Source organism: Mobula hypostoma, chromosome 12 (genome assembly GCF_963921235.1).
Source record: "Mobula hypostoma chromosome 12, sMobHyp1.1, whole genome shotgun sequence".
Taxonomy (NCBI): domain Eukaryota; kingdom Metazoa; phylum Chordata; class Chondrichthyes; order Myliobatiformes; family Myliobatidae; genus Mobula; species Mobula hypostoma.
In genome coordinates this window covers 57,450,215-57,470,059 of record NC_086108.1, presented here as the reverse complement: position 1 = coordinate 57,470,059, position 19,845 = coordinate 57,450,215, and the positions used below count along the sequence as shown (strand labels likewise).

Below are 19,845 nucleotides of genomic sequence, written 5' to 3'. Positions count from 1 at the left end.
GAGAACAATTGAGAGGATTATAGGGGCCTCGCTGCCATCCATTGGAGACATTAATCAGGAGCATTGCGTAAAAACTAGAATGGTCAGGGTGAGAAATGGTTTCTTCCACCAGGCCATTAAACTTCTGAGCTCCAGGCCACATCGTATTCAATGTGTCACTGATTAATTTGTTCCATACCTTCCAATATTTAAAATTAATGTACTTTGTTATTTATGTCTGATTCATCTGTAGATTATACCTATACCTTCATAAGTCATTGTGTGCTGTGTATTACTGTGCTTTATATCCTGGTCCAGAGAAATGTTGTCTCATTTCTATATATATTATATGGTTATATACATTATGTACATGTATATAGTTAAATGACAATAAACTTGACTTGACTTGATGTGCAATATTCAAATTAAACTATGAGCTTAATCTCAAACAAGAGAAAATCTGCAGAAATCCAAGCAACACACACAAAATGCTGGAGTCCTGATGAAAGGTCTCGGCCCGAAATATCAACTTGTTTACTCTTTTCCATAGATGCTGTCTGGCCTGCTGAGTTCCTCCAGCATTTTGTGTGTGTTGTCTTGAGCTTAATCTACTGATAAAAAGGGACGGACCGCATGATGGAAGGATTCTAACCTCCAGCGGCCAGTGCTGGACTGCTTTGGAGGGAGAGCGCATTGAAATGTCGACTGTTTTTGCTATAGTTGTTAAAGGAAACCATGCTCATAAAGTGCATCCGGGTTCAATTATCATGTTGTGGGAAGGGTTAGGGTTAAAACCACTCTTGGAAGTGATGAAATTAATAGGTTTCATTGTGTGTATGTGTTGTGTATTTTAGTGGTCACCAGCAGTGTACATATTACCATTTCTGATGTTCAGGTAGTTTCTGTCCACCTAATTTTTCTATTAAAACAAATGTTTCTGTGCACATTTGCTTTATGATCATTGCATGAAAATAATCACAGAAAAAAAACAAAGCTGTAATATTATTGTTGGTGAGTCAGGATTTTCAAAGTTCTAGTTATTATAATGATAATTATGGCCTTAATTTTCTACCAAGCAGTCACATGCATAGTCAAGACACACAAAATGCTGGAGGAAGTCAACAAGTCAGGCAGCATCTGTGGAGGGGGATAAACAGATATATTTCAGGCTGAAGCTCTTCATCAGCACTTGCTGGGTTCCTCCAGCATTTTGTGTGTGTGTGTTGTTCAAGATTTCCAGCACTTGCAGGATCATGGTGTGCATACCATGTGGTAGTGACTGCACGGTAAAACGTAAACCACCGAATCAGAGGAGAAAAATTTGCAAAACTTATGTAGCTGGAAAATGATGCAAGTAATCAAATTTACTTTTTTTCTTGGTACAGGTTGATCTTTGCAACTATTGTACAATCAATGGTGCAACAGCCCACCCTCACATTGAACGTGATGGAACGGTCTACAACATTGGCAATTGCTTTGGGAAAAGGTTTGCATTTGCCTACAACATTATTAAAATACCTCCACTACAGTCAGGTATATAGTCATTTTAAAAACCATTATGGAAATAAATATAATCAAAAACTTGAATGGGGGAGGGAGTGGGTGTGTTGTTTTTAGCCACGTGGACGGCATTTTAAATGTGTTAGTCATTGTTGAAGAATATTGCAATAGCAATTCCTAAAGCAATGTATCATATGTTCATGGGTTATAGCTTAGAAAAATAGAGGGCTATGGGTAAACCTAGGTAATTTCTAAGGTAAGTACATGTTCAGCACAGCATTGTGGGCCGAAGGGCCTGTATTGTGCTATAGTTTTTCTATGTTTCTATGTTCAACCCAACACTGATAAATGCTGTCAGCAGTTGCAGGTGAGCTCCTCTTTAAAGCTGTAAAGTGCAATTGACCTTGTTAGAAACATGCCATCATTCCTCAGGGACAGCTCTCTCCTCTTATTTTAAAGAAAAAAAGCAATACTAAAAACCAGTACACAAGTCCTGAAATTCTGGATTCTGCAAAACTGATCCATGTTCAAAGCTACAAGTATTTCCACTTGGTTATTGCTTACCATTTTCATATGTGTTGTAGCGTACACATAGATGCATTGAAGACAGCCAGTCAAAAAAGTTTATCCACCATTCTAGATTGCTTTGAAACCTCAATGTCGACAATTGATACTTTATCAATTGTTGAAGAATGAGGTTTCAAGGTACTAGGAGACACATGATGAAATAACATGACTTCTTTAATGGGAAATCGTGTTTAACATACCAGTTGGAACTTGAGAAAGAACAGCAATTTGAGGAAAGAAAGTATATAGATTTCAGCAAGGCATTTGACAAGGTACCCCATGCGAGGCTTATTGAGAAAGTAAGGAGGCATGGAATCCAAGGGGACATTGCTTTGTGGATCGAAAACTGACTTGCCCACAGAAGGCAAAGAGTGGTTGTAGACGGGTCATTTTCTGCATGGAGGTGTGCCTCAGGGATCTGTTCTGGGACCCCTTCGTGATTTTTATAAATTACCTGGATGAGGGATGGGTTAGTAAATTTGCTGACACAAAGGTTGGAGGTGCTGTGGATAGTGTGGAGGGCTGTCAGAGGTTACAGTGGGACGGTGATAGGATGCAAAACTGGGCTGAGAAGTGGCAGATGGAGTTTAGCCCAGATAAGTGTGAAGGGGTTCATTTTGGTAGGTCAAATATGATGGCAGAATATAGTATTAATGGTAAGACTCCTGGTAGTGTGGAGGATCAGAGGGATCTTGGGGTCCAAGTCCATAGGACACTCAAAGCTGCGACACAGGTTGACTCTGTGATTAAGAAGGCATACGGTGCATTGGCCTTCATCAAACGTGGGACTGAGTTTAAGAGCCAAGAGGTAATGTTACAGCTATATAGGACCCTGGTCAGACCCCACTTGGAGTACTGTGCTCAGTTCTGGTCGCCTCACTACAGGAAGGATGTGGAAACCATAGAAAGGGTGCAGAGGAGATTTACAAGGATGTTGCCTGGATTGGGGAGCATGCCTTATGAGAATAGGTTGAGTGAACTCGTCCTTTTTTCCTTGGAGCGACGGAGGATGAGAGGTGACCTGATAGAGGTATATAAGATGTTGAGAGGCATTGATCGTGTGGATAGTCAGAGGCTTTTTCCCAAGGCTGAAATGGCTAGCATGAGAGGGCATAGTTTTAAGGTGCTTGGAAGCAGGTACAGAGGAGATGTCAGGGGTAAGTTACTTATACACAGAGAGTGGTGAGAGCGTGGAAGGGGCTGTCAGCAACGGTGGTGGAGGTGGATACGATAGGGTCTTTTAAGAGACTCCTGGACAGCTACATGGAGCTCAAAAAAATAGAGGGCTATGGGTAACCCTATGTAATTTCTAAGGTGAGGACATGTTTGGCACAGCTTTGTGGGCCGAAGGGCCTGTATTGTGCTGTAGGTTTTCTATGTTTCTATGTTAACAGACAGGATTGACAAAAGAGAGTCAGTGGATGTTGTATATTTGGATTTTCAAAAGACCTTTGTCAAGGTGCCACACACAAAGGTGCTAAACAAGATGAAAGCCTAGGGTATTACAGGAAAGGTACCAGCATAGATAGAGGATTGGCTGATTGGCAGGAGACAAAGTGTGGGAATAAAGGGAGCCTTCTCTTGTTGGCTGCCTATGACTAGTGGTTTTCTGCAGGGGTCTTTTCATGTTATATCTCGATTTGGATGACAGAATTGATGGTTTTGTGGCTAAGTTTTCAGACAATATAAACATAGGTGGAGGGGCAAGTAGTGCTGAGGAAGAAGGGAATCTGTGGAAGGACTTAAGACAGATTAGGAAAATGGACAAAGAAGTGGCAACATAGTGTAGAGAACTGTATGGTCATGCACTTTGGTAGAAGGAATAAAGGCATAAATTATTTTCTAAATGGAGAGAAAATTAAAAATTCACAGGTACCTAGGAGTCCTCATGTAGAATTCCCTAAAGGTTAACTTGCAGGTTGAGTCAATGGAAAGGAAGGCAAATGCAATGTTAGCATTTATTTTGAGAAGGTTAGAATATAAAAGCAAGCATGTAATGCTGAGGCTTTATAAGGCATTTATAAGTCTGCACTTGGAGTATTGTGAGCAGTTTTGAGCCCTTTATCTATGAAAAGAAATGCTGGCATTGGAGAGGGTCCAGGGAAGCTGAATTGGAGAATGTCCAGAGGAAGTTCATGAGAATGATCCCAGGAATGAAAGGGTTAATGTGTGAGAAGCATTTGATGAAGAATGAGGGGGATCTCATTGAAACTTATTGAACATTGAAAGGCCTAAATAGAGTGGATATGGAGAGGATGTTTCCTATGGGGATAGTTTAGGACCAGGGTGCCTGGCCTCAGAATAGAAGTTTGGCCCCTTAGAACAGAGACAATAAGGACTTTCTCTAGCCAGCATGTGACGAATCTGTGGAGTGCATTGCCACAGATGGCTGTGAAGGCCAAGTCATTGGGTATATTTAAAACAGAGGTTTCTAGTTTCTTGATTAGTAATGGTGTCAGAGGTTATGTGGAGAAAATAGGAGAATGGGGTTGAGAAAGATAATAAATCAACCATGATTGAATGGTGGATCAGCCTTGATGGGCCAAATGGCCTAATTTTGCTTCTATGTCTTATAGTCATAATTTCTTTTTTATTTTACTTTAAGATAGTTTTAGAAGTTGTTACTTAAAATACAGTGCCCTTTTGTTCCTTTCAGTCCATGTCAGCTCCCAACCAAGCAATCCTCGTGCATTCCCCTTCTTTCCCTGCAACCTATTTTCTCTTGCAGGTCCATCAACTCCCCTTTAATTCTTTTCCTCCTCAGAGTTGTATTTTCAGAACCAATTAATCTACCAGCATGTCATTGCAACTTGGGTAAAAACTGCACTACCAAAGGGAAACTCACGTGGTCACAGGGAGAACTTGCAAACTCCATACAGATAGTTTTGAACCTGGGTCCCTTAAGCTGAGAAACATTGATGCCTTCTGCATCATCACTGTGCCAGTGGCACTTCTGTGTATCGTCTGGAGAATCAAATAGATACTACAACGAGTACACGTCTCTTAATACATTTATTAAATGGTTTGTGCTAGTGTTCCTTCACAGAAGTTTTTGACAACTAGAGGGAGTACTTCAGTGAAGCACCCAATGAATTTAATTGACCAAAATCCAGGAATTTCCTACAAAATGCATTTATAGGAGTGACATTGCCAACACCAAACTAAAACACTCAGATCCAGCTCTGTGTGGCTTTATTGACGGAGATTTTCATTTTGATGTTTTGGGGGAAGAGTCAACCCTTGGCTACATTTGGACAGCAACTTAACAGCTATTTACACAGTATTCTTTCCTGCATTGTCAAAAAAAATTATGAACTGAAAGTATTAGCATTCTTGCATTTCATAAGAACCTCTGTGTTTTCATGATCAGTTTCCAGGAGCCACCCAAAGATTACTCTCTTTATAGAATAATTCAAAGAAATTTCATATTCCACAGGTATGAAAATCATAATGAGATTTATCGTCTTGGTATCTATGGAATATATTGCTGATGAAAAGGATAAAATCTGAATGGGATTTCTAAGAAGTTGTGGCTCAACATACAAATGTTTACTATTACAGATAAGCAAGATCCCTTGAGGAAAACAGAGGTGGTTGTGCAATTTCCATGCAGTGACAGGTTCAAGCCTTCCTATGTACACAGGTTTGTTTATTTTCAGAGGAGTAAGGTTTGTCTTATTTGAAAATCCTGGATCGCTTCGGAATACAAAACTACCAGCGTAGTACTTTTTGTTTTAAAATCAAATTTAGCAAAAATCTAACTTCAAAGATTTTTGTGTGTTTTATTGACTTTGAATAGATCTAACACTTCACATTACTGAGATAGGAAAAGAAACATTTCCTACTGATGATCATTTTATTCTTTATGGCAAGTCGACTTGATTTCAAAATGAAAATATTACACATGCTGGAAGTCTGAATTTTAAAAAAACACAAAGTTTTAGAAATATTCTGCAGATCAAAGTATGTCTTTAGAGAGAAAAAACAGCTAATATTTCAGTTCAATGGTATTTGTCAGATCTTGCTGAAACTTCATGCAACCAATACAAATTTACTTCCCTCACTCTATATACGGCCTGTGCAAGTGTGCATAGGTCAGGGATGGCCAACCTTTTACATTCCATGCGTCAATTTTTTCACATACGAGTTCAGAGGCAATTTTTTCACGCACAAGTTCCATATTAACATATTTTTACAAGAATTGAATGGGGGTACAAGAGTTGTATGGCGCATCTGAACTTGTGAGTGAAAAAATTGACGCATGGAATGTAAAAGGTTGGCCATCCCTGGCATAGGTTCTGAATAAACATGAGATTGGGCACAGTGTTATTGCTAAATTCCCATGATTAAACAAGTTACATAATTCAAGCAGTCACTTGATAAGCTAGTAATAGACAACTATCTATAGCTGAGCTCTTACATAATCTCAGGGTATATACTCACAGTTAAAGGACAAATACTCAAATGTTTTAGCTCTGTTATATAATATATGATCAGAAGATTTACAGGGTCGTTTTAAAAGAATGCTAATTTAGTTCAAATTTTTCATTTTGTTAAGAATGCATGTCTATTAATTATGGCTATGAATTAGATCATGGCCGTTTTCCCCAAAACATGTCAAAAGAACAGGTCCATAAAGCATCTTGCAATATCTATCTCTATCTATCTATAATTGTTGTTATTGAATTCAACACTAATTCAGACTTTGGCTTCATCCACGCAGTTTTGGTTTGTGTGAAAACTACATTGTGTTTGTGGAACAACCTGTCAAAATTAACCTGTGGAAATTTCTCTCATCATGGAGTGTGCGAAGTGCTTCCTACATGGACTGCTTTGAATCAAATGATTCCATGGGAGTAAGTAATGGTTTTATTCCAGTAAGGAAGGTCAAGAGCTGCGTTACTGGGTAAAAAGTTAATCCTGTTACTGTACTGGTGCGGCACAGTAGTGTAGCAGTTAGCACAATGCTTTACAACACCAGCTGTAAGATTGGGATTCAATTCCTGCTGCTGTCTGTAAGGAGTTCATACGTTCTCCCCGTGACCACATGGGTTTCCTCTGGGAGCTCCAAATTCCTCCCACTTTCCAAAGCCATACAGCTTAGAGTCCACACGCTACATTGGATTCTGAAGCATAGTGACACTCGCATTCTACCTACAGTACACCCTCAACACAGAACGATGCATTTCACTGTATGTGTTGACGTTCGTGTGACAAATGAAACTAATCTTATCTCTCCTTTTGCGCTGTTGTCTGCCCCGCAACCTTTATCTTTTCCTTCAACTTCTCTTTAAAATGCTGCAATTTTTCTGCTGCAGTTAATGCATTTCATTATCTGTAACTCTCTAAGTAAATGCATTATTTCTGTCTCAATACATCTTTTGGTGGTAATATAAAATTGATGTCCATAGTCCCACCATGGGCCATGTACAATCCTTATAATATAGGACGCATTGACCACTGGTATGGTAAATTGATTTCTTCTTGTCATGCATATAGAGCTGCAGTGAAAAACATGTCTCAAAAGCATCCATACAGATCAATTTATTATAGCGGTGCATTGAGGAAATACAAGATGAAACAATAACAGAGTGCACAATGAAGTGTTATGTTTGGATGGGAATATTGTAAAATTTCTACTTTGACAGAAAACATTCTTTGCCTCCTACTCCCAGACATGGTTCCACGTTGCAAACAAGAAGACTGGTGAATACCATAAATTCAATTACAGGACTTCAGCATTTAATATTTTCCATCACATTAATACTTTTGAAGACAGTGGTTTTATTATTGTCGATGTTTGCTCCTGGAAGGGGTAAGTGAAAACTTCTTTATAAGAATTGATGATTTATACCTTTCCAAATCTTTCACCAAATCTCTGGCAAGACCACAGTTAGAGTATTGTGTTCAGTTCCGGTCACCTCATTATAGGAAGAATGTGGAAGCTATGGAGAGGGTGCAGAGGAGATTTACCAGGATGTTGCCTAGATTGGAAAACAGGTCTTATGAGGCAAGGTTAGCAGAGCTGGGACTTTTCTCTTTGGGGTGTAGAAGGATGAGAGGGGACTTGATAGAGGTCTACAAGATTGAGAGGCATAGATAGGGTGGATAGCCAGTACCTGTTTCCCAGGCCATGAATAGCAAACACCAGAAGGCATATGTACAAAGTTAAGGAAGGGAAGTTTAAGGGAGACATCAGGGGTAAGTTTTTTACACAGAGGGTTGTGGGTGCCTGGAATGACTTGCCAGGGATGGTGGTGGAGGTTAAAACATTAGGGGTATTTAAGAGCCTCTTGACAGGCACATGGATGAAAGAAAGATAGAGGGTGAAGGGGTAGTGTGGGTTTAGTACTTTTTTTTAGGAATATACGGGTCAGTACAACATCGAGGGCCGAAGGGCCTGTACTGTGCTGTAGTTGTCTAGTGTCTAATAACATTAGAAACTGACATGGAGAGACTTGTGATCCACCTTGACTTCTCGTTTTTCCAGGATGTAAATGACAAGAAGCTATCCAATTATTAAATGGTGCAAAATAGTTAAAAGCAATTCAGCCTGGATATTGAGGGAGCTAGTTTAAATAATCCTTATCATTCTCAATTTTTTCCCCACAGACTTGTGATTTTTTTTTACACGTCAAGTGTTGATTTAGTTCTCCTCTTGGAAATTATAATGAATCTGCCTTCACCATCCTTTCAAGCAGAGCCTTTACAATAACTCTGAGGGGAAAAGAGGTTCTCCATACCACCTTCTCTTATCTTTGTCGTTCATAAATCAGTTTCCTTGGCAAAGAAGCTGTTTCTTCTTACTTACCCTGATACATTTCCTGACAATACATCAGCAACTGAAAGCTCATAACAATAAGTCAACTCTCCATTTGATTCTTTTTCTCTCTCCTTTCCTGACCTGTGTAATAAAGTGCAAACTTAATGGGCTGTGATTCCTCTGTGGTAAAATTAGGGAATCAGAGTGGAGAAAGACTTACAGATATAAATATTTGTTCATTTTTAAAGATAAATGAATAGTTAAACCGCTGTACATCATTTATTTTTAACCAAATTAATTTGATAATATTTTATCCAATTTCTGTCTTGTGAATTTTTCCTCCCAATGCAGGTTTGAGTTTATATACAATTACTTGTGGCTTGCCAATTTACGTGAAAACTGGGAAGAACTAAAACTGAATGCAAAAAAGGCTCCTCAGCCGGAAGTTAGAAGATATGTTCTACCACTGGACATAAACAATGTGAGTATTAATTTATGTGATGCTAAAAGACAAGGATTTCCGTTACAACAGGCTATGAAAATGGTTAATAGTCAAAGATAAATTGATACCACCAGAACACAGGAAAAAGAAGTACCAGGCCATCTGACCCGTCGTTCCTTGTGATCACGGGGCTAATCTGCTCCAAGTCTCTCTCCACTTTTGTGCAAGTCCCCCACAGTCAATTCCCTGACTTTTTTTTTAATTATCTGCTCTTCAAATACCTCCAATCATGTAGGCTCTATAATTCTCCTTCTGGAGAATTCCAAGATGCGCTACACTTTATGAGAAGAAATTCTTATGCACTCTCAGTCTGTAAGTAACTGCCCCTTATCTTTTATGTTCCTTTGCTTGAGACTCTCCCACTAGGGAAAACAGGTCAACGTCAACATTAAGTTCATCACTCACCCACCCACCCCCCCCCATCCACCCCTTAGAATTGTATATCCTTCGGCAAGATCAACTGTTCATTCTTCCAAACTACAAAAAATACAGTTTAATTCAATATCAGGCAAAACCAAAACAGAACTTCTGAAAGTGCACATCAGGAGTTCAGATGGAAAAAATTATGCAACAATTTGTTGAAAAGTCTCATCATATGAAACTCTCTACCTTTTTAGATGCTGAGGATTAGAGTATAATTCCACTATTTTCTGTTTATATCTCAGCTACAATTGAGACTGTGAATGGACACCAGCAAACTGGCAATCAAAATAGTTTAAAGACAAGGATTAGTATTTTTAAATGCATTCATTTGCACAAAAGTCTTTCGGTATTCAAGATGAGGTAGTACATTAGATTTGTGGGAGAAGCCAGAGAGTGGTAGTAGATGGTTGCCCCTCTAACCGGAGGCCTGTGACTAGTGGTGTGCTGCAGGGATCGGTGCTATGTCTATTGTTGTTTGTCATCTATATCAATGATGGATGATAATATGGTTTACCAGATCAGCAAATTTGCAGATGACATCAAGATTGGAGGTGTAGCTGACAGCAAGGAAGGCTATCATGGCTTGCAATGGGATCCAAACCAGCTGGAAAAATGGGCTGAGAAATGGCAGATGGAATTTAATGCAGACAAGTGTGAGGTGTTGCACTTTGGTAGGACCAACCAGGGTAGTTCTTACACAGTGGGGCACTGAGGAGTGCAGTAGAAGAAAGGGATCTGGGAATACAGGTCCATAATTTGGAGTATTGTGTGCTGTTCTGGTCATCTACCTACAGGAAACATGTAAATAAGGTTGAAAGAGTACAGAGACATTGCTGGTTCTAGAGGACCTGAGTATTAAGGAAAGATTGAATAGGTTTGGGCTTTATTCCCTGGAACATAGAAGATTGAGGGGCGATTTGATAGAGCTATACAAAATTATGAGGGTATAGATAGGGTAAACGCAAGCAGTCTTTTTCCACTGAGGTTTGGTAGGACTACAACAAGAGGTCATGGGTTAAGGGAGAAAGGTGAAAAGTTTAAGCAGAACATGAGGATAAATCTTTTCACTCAAAGAGTTGTAGGAGTGTGGAATGAGCTGCCAGGCAAATGGTGCAAGTGAGCTCAATTTCAATCTTTAGGAGAAGTTTGGATAGGTACATGGATAGTAGGGGTACGGAGAGCTAAGGTCCCAGTGCAGGTTGATGGGAGTAGGCAGCTTAAATGGCTCGGTATGGACTAGATGGGCTGAAGGGCCTGTTTCTGTGCTGTACTTTTCTATCAGTCTATAATGTGTCCTTTGGTCAAGTTAGTACTTATTTGTCTGCATATTGGTCACTGCACTCCACAACAGGCTAGCTTAATTCACATGAATCACAAACTGAATCTGCAGGTTTTTGCAACTAAAAATGGCGGAGGTCTTTTATGTCTAAGAAAAACCATAACAACTCATTTATTGTACTCCAAACACTGAACACAAAAAGCACAGTAACAGAACTTCATGTAATACCTCATCACGTCAGACCAGCCTCTTAAAGTGAACCCCACCTCAATGTCAGTGGTTGTGAATTATGTACGTTTCCACCAATTACATTACCCTACACCGGCTTGCCCCAGGATTCACTAAAACCGGCATTGTCAGCCTGTCCAGAGCTCAGGCCAGCTGCCCAGCTCAGATCCTGTGTGCCATGGGTACAGGACAGTCGGTGCCCTGGCTCATCCAGAGGTGTGATGGCACGCTCAGGGTCATGACGTAACAGCAGGGGCATGGTAGCCAGATCACAGTGGGCCGATTTAATGCGATCTACCAAAACATATTCAGGTTTACCACTCTTATTTATGATAAAAGTTTTTCTCTCCGTTCTAAAATGCAGAACAGGCTGTCATAAAGGAGCTTAAGGGGATGTTGTTGTGCATCATGGTGGATGAAAACAAATTAGATTAGATTATGAGGACACTCAGTCCTCGTTTATTGTCATTTAGAAATGCATTCATGCATTAAGAAATGATACAATGTTCCTCCAGAGTGATATCACAGAAAACAGGACAAACCAAAGACTAACACTGACAAAACCACATAATTATAACATATAGTTACAGCAGTGCAAAGCAATACCATAATTTGATAAAGAACAGACCATGGGCATAGTAAAAAAAGTCTCAAAGTCCCGAGTCGATTGACTCCCGAGTCCCCGATAGCAGGTGGCAAAAGGGAGAAACTCCCTGTCATAAACCTCCAGGTACTGACAACTGCCGATGCCTTGGTAGCACTTGACCACAGCCGACACTGAGTCTGTCCATCCGAAAACTTCGAGCCTCCAACCAGCCCCTCCAATACAGCCTCCCGAGCGCCATCCTCTGCCGAGCGCCTTCAACCTCGTCCTGGCCGCCGAAACAAGCAAAGCCGAGGATTCGGGGCCTTCTCCTCCGGAGATTTGACCAAAGGACACATTATAGGGTCATAGAAAAGTACAGTACAGAAACAGGCCCTTCAGTCCATCTAGTCCGTGCCGAGCCATTTTAAATGAGTCAGAATATAGATCAACAGGAATCCAAGAGGGCTGTACACCCTGATGGGAAGTAGGAACACACCCCAAAAGTCTTGGATGTGTGGGACTTGGTAGCAATCAGGGTGGTGGGGTCATTAAGGCCTCGGTAATCACCACATGGGCACAAACCACCATCAAACTTGGGGACCACATGGAGGGGAAAAGCCAGAGGCTATTCGATCGGCTTAGCAAATTGGGAAACTCAACCTTCGCGGTTGCCAGCTTTCCTGGGTCCTGAATACGTGGAAGGGCATGGACTGTTGGGCCAGTTGTATAAATGTGGTCTCAATTCAATGTTTATGATTGTAGTGGAGAATGTGAGCTTGGTGAGTTTTGGGAACTCCCCCAGCAGTCAAGTAAACTCGTGTGGCGGTGCAGGTGTTTGACAGAGTCATTGTGGAGAACTTACTGGGAGAGTCGGGTAATGACCCAAAGTCCTTGACATCCACGAGCTGGCAATTCTTAAGATCAACTAATAGTCCTTGGGCACACAGGAAATCTGATCCAAGCAGAGGTCCTTTAGCCAGGACGAAGTTCCATGTGTCACATCGCCCACTGAAGCAGGCATCACCTGTCGTGTCCCATGAGTTTGGATCCTGCTGCCACTGGCGGCCTCCAGCAAGGCTTCATCACTTTTTGCCTTCTCACCAATAGGTGATGCTGGCAGCACACTCACTTGAGCACCCGTGTCACACAGGAAGCGTCACCCTGAAAGGGAGTCCATAATGAACAGTAGACATCCCTGGCAGCTGGGACCCAAAGTGTGCATAAACCTCTGACTTCCCAATGTGCTGGCACTGTTGAAGCTGCAAGGTGGTCAGCAGTTCTTAGCATTCCTACCAAAGTGAGCATGGTAAAATCACAGGTCTGGTATCGTCTGTTTCACAGCCACAGGCGTCCTTATGCTGGAGCCTTGCTGACCGGGGCGTATTGAGGCAGAGAAAGGAGGAGGAATTATTCATGGCTGCCTGGCTGACTGTAGACTGTCAGCCCACTTTAGCAAGCTCCTTATGTCCTCGCGCATTAGCAAGGTCTATACGAACTCGATCAGGCATTTGCTGTGTGAGGAGTTCTTTTAAAAATAGAACAAGGATGGTGATTTCCCAGGCAAGACAGAATGTGGTCCGTTAGCTGCGATGACTTAGCATTGCCAAGGCCAGGCAAGGTGAACAACTGTTTGGTGCGCTAGACTCCAATATTCTAAAAGTCTGTAAAAGGTGAGATTTCGGTGATTCATATTTATCACATTTAGCCGAGTGTTCTAGTAGACTCACCACTCTTGTGAAGTGGAGTTGCTGAGTGATGCTACCACATAGAAATATTTGGTGTTATTAGGGGAGACTCCACAGTGCGAATCGGGGCTTGGCTTGTACAAAATAAGCGACAGCATTTTGCTCCCAAAACTCCGGCAATTTCAAAGTGACTGTTTTGGCTGTCAAGATCAATAACTCTGGAATCATTCTAGAGCATCGGGGTCACCAGTGTAGGTTCTCACAAATAAAAATGGCGGAGGTGTTTTATGTTTAATAAAAACCATAACAACTCATTTATTGTACTCCAAACACTGAACACAAAAAACGTGGTAACAGAACTTCACATCATGTCAGACCAGCCTCTTAAAGTGAACCCCAACTAAATGTTGGTGTTTGTGAATTATGTATGTTTCTGCCAATTACATTACTCTACAGAGCGAGTAGGTTACTGTCACATTGTGAATAAATAGCATCCTGTTTTGAAAGAATAATGATTACTAAGAGATTGCCTGGTCCATGCTAACAAATACGGATACTTGGGTCAGGAGCAGGAGTTTGGATTTGTACCTGACCCTATCACTGGACCCAATTTGTGCAAAGTCAGGGACCCATCATTTATTTTCCAAGCTATTTACCAAACCTGGATCTTTCAGGTGGAGGCAATACAAACCCATTTTTAGGGAAACATTTCGTTCAATCAGTATCTCTGCTCCAAGAATTCTGTTGATTTTTCAGTAAAGTACTATTCTAGAAGTCTCTGAGAAGACATTAAATGAAGCATTCTTATCCTGTGCACTGACAACATTAGACAATAACAGTAAACTGTTTTTATACTTCATCCAGGTAGAACATGGAAAAAATTTAATCTCTCTCAACTCAACCACTGCCACCGCTACAGTTCGGCAAGATGGGACAATCTGGTTGGAACCAGAAGTACTTTTCTCAGGACCTCGGCAAGGTGATCTCTCTTTTAAAAAAACATAGAAACATAGAAAGCGTACAGCACAATGAAGACCCTTCGGCTCACAAAGCTGTGCCACACCTTAGAATTTACCTAGGGTTACCTATAGCCCTCTACTTTTCTGAGGTCCATATACCTATCCAGAAGTCCCTTAAATGACCCTATCGTATCCACCTCCACCACTGTCGCCGGCAGTCCATTCCACACATTCACCACTCTCTGCATAAAATAACTTACCCCTGACATCTCCTAAAAGATCTGCAGAGGAACTTTCTAGGGTCTAAACTTGTTCATTAAGAATGTTTGAAATTTTCATAAAACATGTGCTCTGTGTTACAGCCTTTGAATTTCCTCAGATTAACTATAAGAAATTCAATGGAAAGGATTATACTTTTGCTTATGGACTGGGACTGAACCATTTTGTTCCAGATAAGGTAAAATTGGGTTTGGTGAAGAAGCAGTTGCGGCTACGGGCTTAAAAATAAATTGGACTTCATAAACATGCTTTTCCTTCCATGTAGATATACAAGTTAAATGTGAAAACCAAGGAACACTGGATGTGGCAAGAACCAAACACATATCCATCAGAACCCATCTTTGTTCCCCATCCAGATGCACTGGATGAAGATGATGGTATGAAATGATTGTTAGATCTGGTTGTAAGCTTCATTTTTTATCATTAAATGTCTCCGTCAAAACAGAAGTTTCCAATTCGACTTTGCTTCCCTTTACATTGAGAGAATCAAAATCAGGTTTAATATCATTGGCATATGTTGTGAAACTTGTTCTTATGTGGCAGGAGTATATTGTAATACATAATAAAACTGTGGATTACGGTAAAGTATATATAATATTATTAAAAAGAGAAATTAAATAAGTAGTGCAAAAGAAGAGTTGCAAGGTAGTGTTTATGGGTTCAAAGTCCATTGAGAAAAGGGGAAGAAGCTGTTCCAGAATTGCTGAGTGTGTGCTTTCAGGCTCCTGTACCTTTTCCCTGATGGTAGCAATGCGAAGAGGGTACGCCCTAGATGCTGGGGTGGCTAGTGCCCATAATAGAGCTGACTGAGTTTACAACTTTCGGCAGCTTATTTTGATCCTGGCCAGTGTCCCCCTCCCCCCATAAGAGATGTTGATGCGGCCAGTTAGAATGCTCTCCACGGTACATAGAAACATAGAAAATAGGTGCAGGAGTAGGCCATTCGGCCCTTCAAGCCTGCACCGCCATTCAGTATGATCATGGCTGATCATCCAACTCAGAACCCTGTACCTGCCTTCTTTCCATACCCCGATCCCTTTAGCTACACGGGCCATATCTAACTCCCTCTTAAATATAGCCAATGAACTGGCCTCAACTGTTTCCTGTGGCAGAGAATTCCACAGATTTACCACTCTCTGTGTGAAGAAGTTTTTCCTCATCTCGGTCCTAAAAGGCTTCCCCTATATCCTTAAACAGTAACCCCTCGTTCTGGACTTCCCCAACATCGGGAACAATCTTCCTGCATCTAGCCTGTCCAACCCCTTTAGAATTTTATATGTTTCAATAAGATCCCCCCTCAATCTTCTAAATTCCAGTGAGTATAAGCCTAGTCGATCCAGTCTTTTATCATACGAAAGTCCTGCCATCCCAGGAATCAATCTGGTGAACCTTCTTTGTACTCCCTCTATGGCAAGAATGTCTTTCCTCAGATTAGGGGACCAAAACTGCACACAATACTCCAGGTGTGGTCTCACCAAGGCCTGGTACAACTGCAGTAGAACCTCCCTGCTCCTGTACTCGAATCCTCTCGCTATAAATGCCAGCATACCATTCGCCTTTTTCACCACTTGCTGTACCTGCATGCCCATTTTCAATGACTGGTGTACAAAGACACCCAGGTCTCGTTGCACCTCCCCTTCTCCTAATCGGCCACCATTCAGATAATAATCTGTTTTCCTGTTGTGGATAACCTCACATTTATCTACATTAAATTGCATCTGCCATGAATTTGCCCACTCACCCAACCTATCCAAGTCACCCTGCATCCTCTTAGCATCCTCCTCACAGCTAACACTGCTGCCCAGCTTCATGTCATCCGCAATCTTGGAGATGCTGCATTTAATTCCCTCGTCTAAGTCATCAAGATATATTGTAAACAACTGGGGTCCCAGCATTGAGCCTTGCAGTACCCCACTAGTCACTGCCTGCCATTCTGAAAAGGTCCTGTTTATTCCCACATTTGTACAACTGTACATCTGTACAACTTTGTGAGGGTCTTTGGTGACAAACCAAATCTCCTCAAACTCATAATGAAATATGGCTGCTGCCATGCCTTCTTTGTAACTGCTTTGATATGTTGATGCCACGGTAGATCCTCAGAGATACTGACATACCTGAGAATTTGAAACTGCTCACCCTTTCCCCTTCTGATCCCTCTATGAGTACTAGTATGTGTTCCCTTGACTTACTGTTCTGAAGTCCACCTTCAGTTTTTTGATCTTACTGACGCTGAGTGTAAGGTTTTTGCTGTGATACCACTCAACTAGTTGATGAATCTTGCTCCTGTATGCCTTCTCGTCATCATCTGAAATTCTGGCAACAATAGTTGTGTTGTCACCAAATTGATAGCTGTCACTTGAGCTGCACCTAGCCACACAGTCATGGGTGTAGAAAGAGTAGAGCAGTGGGCTAAGCACACTTCCTTCAGGTGTGCCAGTGTTGATTATTAGTGAGGTGATGTTATTTCTGATCCACACAGACTGGTCTTCTGGTAAGGAAGTTGAGGATCCAGTTACAGAGGGAGGTACAGAGGCCCAGGTTTTGGAGCTTTTTGATCAGACCTGTAGGAATGATTGTATTAAATGCTAAGCTGTAGTCAATAAGCAGCACGCTGACGTAAGTATTAGTATTGTCCAGGTGATCCAAGAATGCCTGAACAGCCAATGAGATTGCATCTTATGTAGACCTATTGTGATGATAGGCAAACTGCAGTGGGTCCAGGTCCTTGCTGAGACAGGAGTTGATTTTAGCCATAACCAACCTCTCAAAGCACTCCATCACCATAGATGTGAGTGCTATTGGACGATAGTCATTCAGGTAACTCACCCTACTCTTGGGCACTGGGATGATTGTTGGCCCTTTGAAGAAGGTAGGAACTTCTGCCTGTAGCAATGAGAGATTGAAAATGTCTTTGAACGCACCTGCCAGTTGGTTGGCACAAGTTTTCAGAGCCCTACCGGGTACCCATCAGGAATTGTCGCCTTGCACCCTCTTGAAAGATGACCTGAAGTCAGCCTCCGAGACAAAGATCAAAGAGTCACCGGGTGCTGCAGGGATCTTGATAGCTGTAGTTTTTCAAAGGTTTCAAAGGTACATTTAATGTCAGAGAAATGTATACAATATACATCTTGAAATGCTTTTTCTTCGCAAACATCCACAAAAACAGAGGAGTGCCCCCAAAGAATGAACAACAGTTAAATGTTAGAACCCCAAAGTCCCCCCCCCGAGCTCCCCTCCCTCCTGTAAGCGGGAGAAAGCAACAATCCCCCCTCCCCCCAACCAGCAAAAAAAGCATCGGCACCCACCACCGAGCACTCAAGTGTGAACAAGGCAACAGACAACGACACAGACCTGGAGTACTCCAAAGACTACTTGTTCACCCAGCATTTGACATAATAAGGGAGAAAGAGGTGCCTCTGTTTCACAGCAAGAGGGGAGACATAACAAACAACTCACTAGTTTACAATGTTAAAAGTCCATTGCTTCGCTTTTTCCGAGCTCAGTGCCCAAAGATCTCATGTCTCTGGGCACACAGCCTTAGATCTTCTATCTCCCACGACACACCAATCTTCTGCTCGGACACTAACCTCCAATCCCCACCCCCCAACTCTGGTCTCCAAAGCCACAAAAACTCAGTGCTCTGAAGGCGAGTGGAGCTCTAAGGCTGAGCCCTTGGCGTGCTGAATAATGGCCAGTTGTGAAACCCCGACAGCGGGTCCCATTCTCGCAAAGAACCGTAGTCAGCGTGTAACTCCAGGTCAGGAGCTTCAAAAGAACCCTGAAAGGGAAAAATCGAGATATTAAAGATGGAAATAGAGCTGTTTCCGAAGATGCAAACAAGGGAGTTGCCGTTAGGCGCCATTAACTCTCCTAAGCTCCGCCTTCTTTTTATTTTCCCTTTCGAAGCATGCGTAAATGGCATTGAGCTCATCCGGGAGTGAAGCATCACTGTCATTCATGATAAGTTTTGCGGTGTAGCAAGTAATGAGAGGACCGGTGTAATCTGTTACTGTGTCCTGAGTAGTTTGTCTTTTAATTACAATTGATTGGGAAGGTGAGAATCTGAGCAGGCAGAATTGACTCTAGTTTGGCAAAAGTTGGCAATATTGTGTTTCAGTCATCTGTGCAGTTCTAATTAATGAAGCTCCACAGCATATTTGCACACAGGTTTTGGAAATATTTTAGGTCTCTTGAACCTGCACATAAATTCTGTGGACTTGAGTAACTGTAATGTTCTTTAAAAGGAGAGGGGGTGCTTTTCTCCATGATTGCAAATAGAATTCTTAGCAACTTGATTTAGTGTCTTGCATGTGATTTTAGACTTCTTTACATTGAATTGTTGTATAATGTCTGTCTTTGCATTGGTGGTTTGTTTGTAACTAGCTTTGTTGGTACAGTTGGCCTCACTTGAGCAAGTCTATTCCTGTGAAATATTAAATAAACCTTTCTCTTTCATAAAAGCAACCCAAAAAGTGAGCAATGAAAATTAAAACCTAACATTCATACATCTCACGTGATAAGCTATCTGCTTAATATGAAGCTTTGTCTTAAAAGGACTTGAGTGGGAGCCTGGAGTTCACAGTTACAGGCAGGCAAGAGGGCAAGCTGTGCGAGGGATTGTTTAAACTGTGCCCTGGTACAGAAAGAAGTTCTTGTCTGAAAATTCTTTCATCATTTAAGTGCAATGACAATTTTCTTTCTGTTCACAGGAGTGCTGCTGACATCAGTAATTAGCCCAGGTTCAGGGCAAAATCCTGCCTTCCTTCTCATTTTGGATGCTAAGAATCTCAGTGAGATAGCAAGGGCAGAAGTGGAGATCAATATCCCTGTTACCTTCCATGGAATGTATAAACCTTGACGGCATATTACCTGGTGGAACTCAATATGCTGCAATGTGAGATAAACCAATATATGTCGAACAGAGTAAACACACTACCTGATTTGTTCAAGTGGTATGAAAATAAATGTCCTAGTTACTTAATAGTTTTAAACCGCACAATAAATTGAAATTAGTTTAAGCCAATATTGGTTTTCTGCATGAAACCAAGCATTCATTCTATGACATCACAGCTTAACAGAGCAACAAAGAAGTTAA

The 19,845-nt window shown here is 41.4% G+C and overlaps 1 protein-coding gene across 2 annotated transcripts in view; it reads left to right on the top strand.

Moving 5' to 3' along the window:
• LOC134355176 (retinoid isomerohydrolase-like) overlaps window positions 1-19,608 on the top strand; it is a 42,551-nt gene extending 22,943 nt beyond the window's left edge. Inside the window, exons 6-14 of one of the 2 annotated variants that reach the window (XM_063064964.1) lie at window positions 1,365-1,512; window positions 5,617-5,689; window positions 6,770-6,902; window positions 7,722-7,861; window positions 9,161-9,290; window positions 14,377-14,491; window positions 14,834-14,928; window positions 15,016-15,127; window positions 19,460-19,608. In XM_063064964.1, the coding sequence (XP_062921034.1) occupies window positions 1,365-1,512; window positions 5,617-5,689; window positions 6,770-6,902; window positions 7,722-7,861; window positions 9,161-9,290; window positions 14,377-14,491; window positions 14,834-14,928; window positions 15,016-15,127; window positions 19,460-19,608 (1,095 nt within the window). Of the gene's footprint in view, window positions 1-1,364; window positions 1,513-5,607; window positions 5,690-6,769; window positions 6,903-7,721; window positions 7,862-9,160; window positions 9,291-14,376; window positions 14,492-14,833; window positions 14,929-15,015; window positions 15,128-19,459 lie in introns of both variants that reach the window. The other variant, XM_063064963.1, reaches the window with a different exon arrangement.
• Window positions 19,609-19,845: the final 237 nt, after the last annotated feature.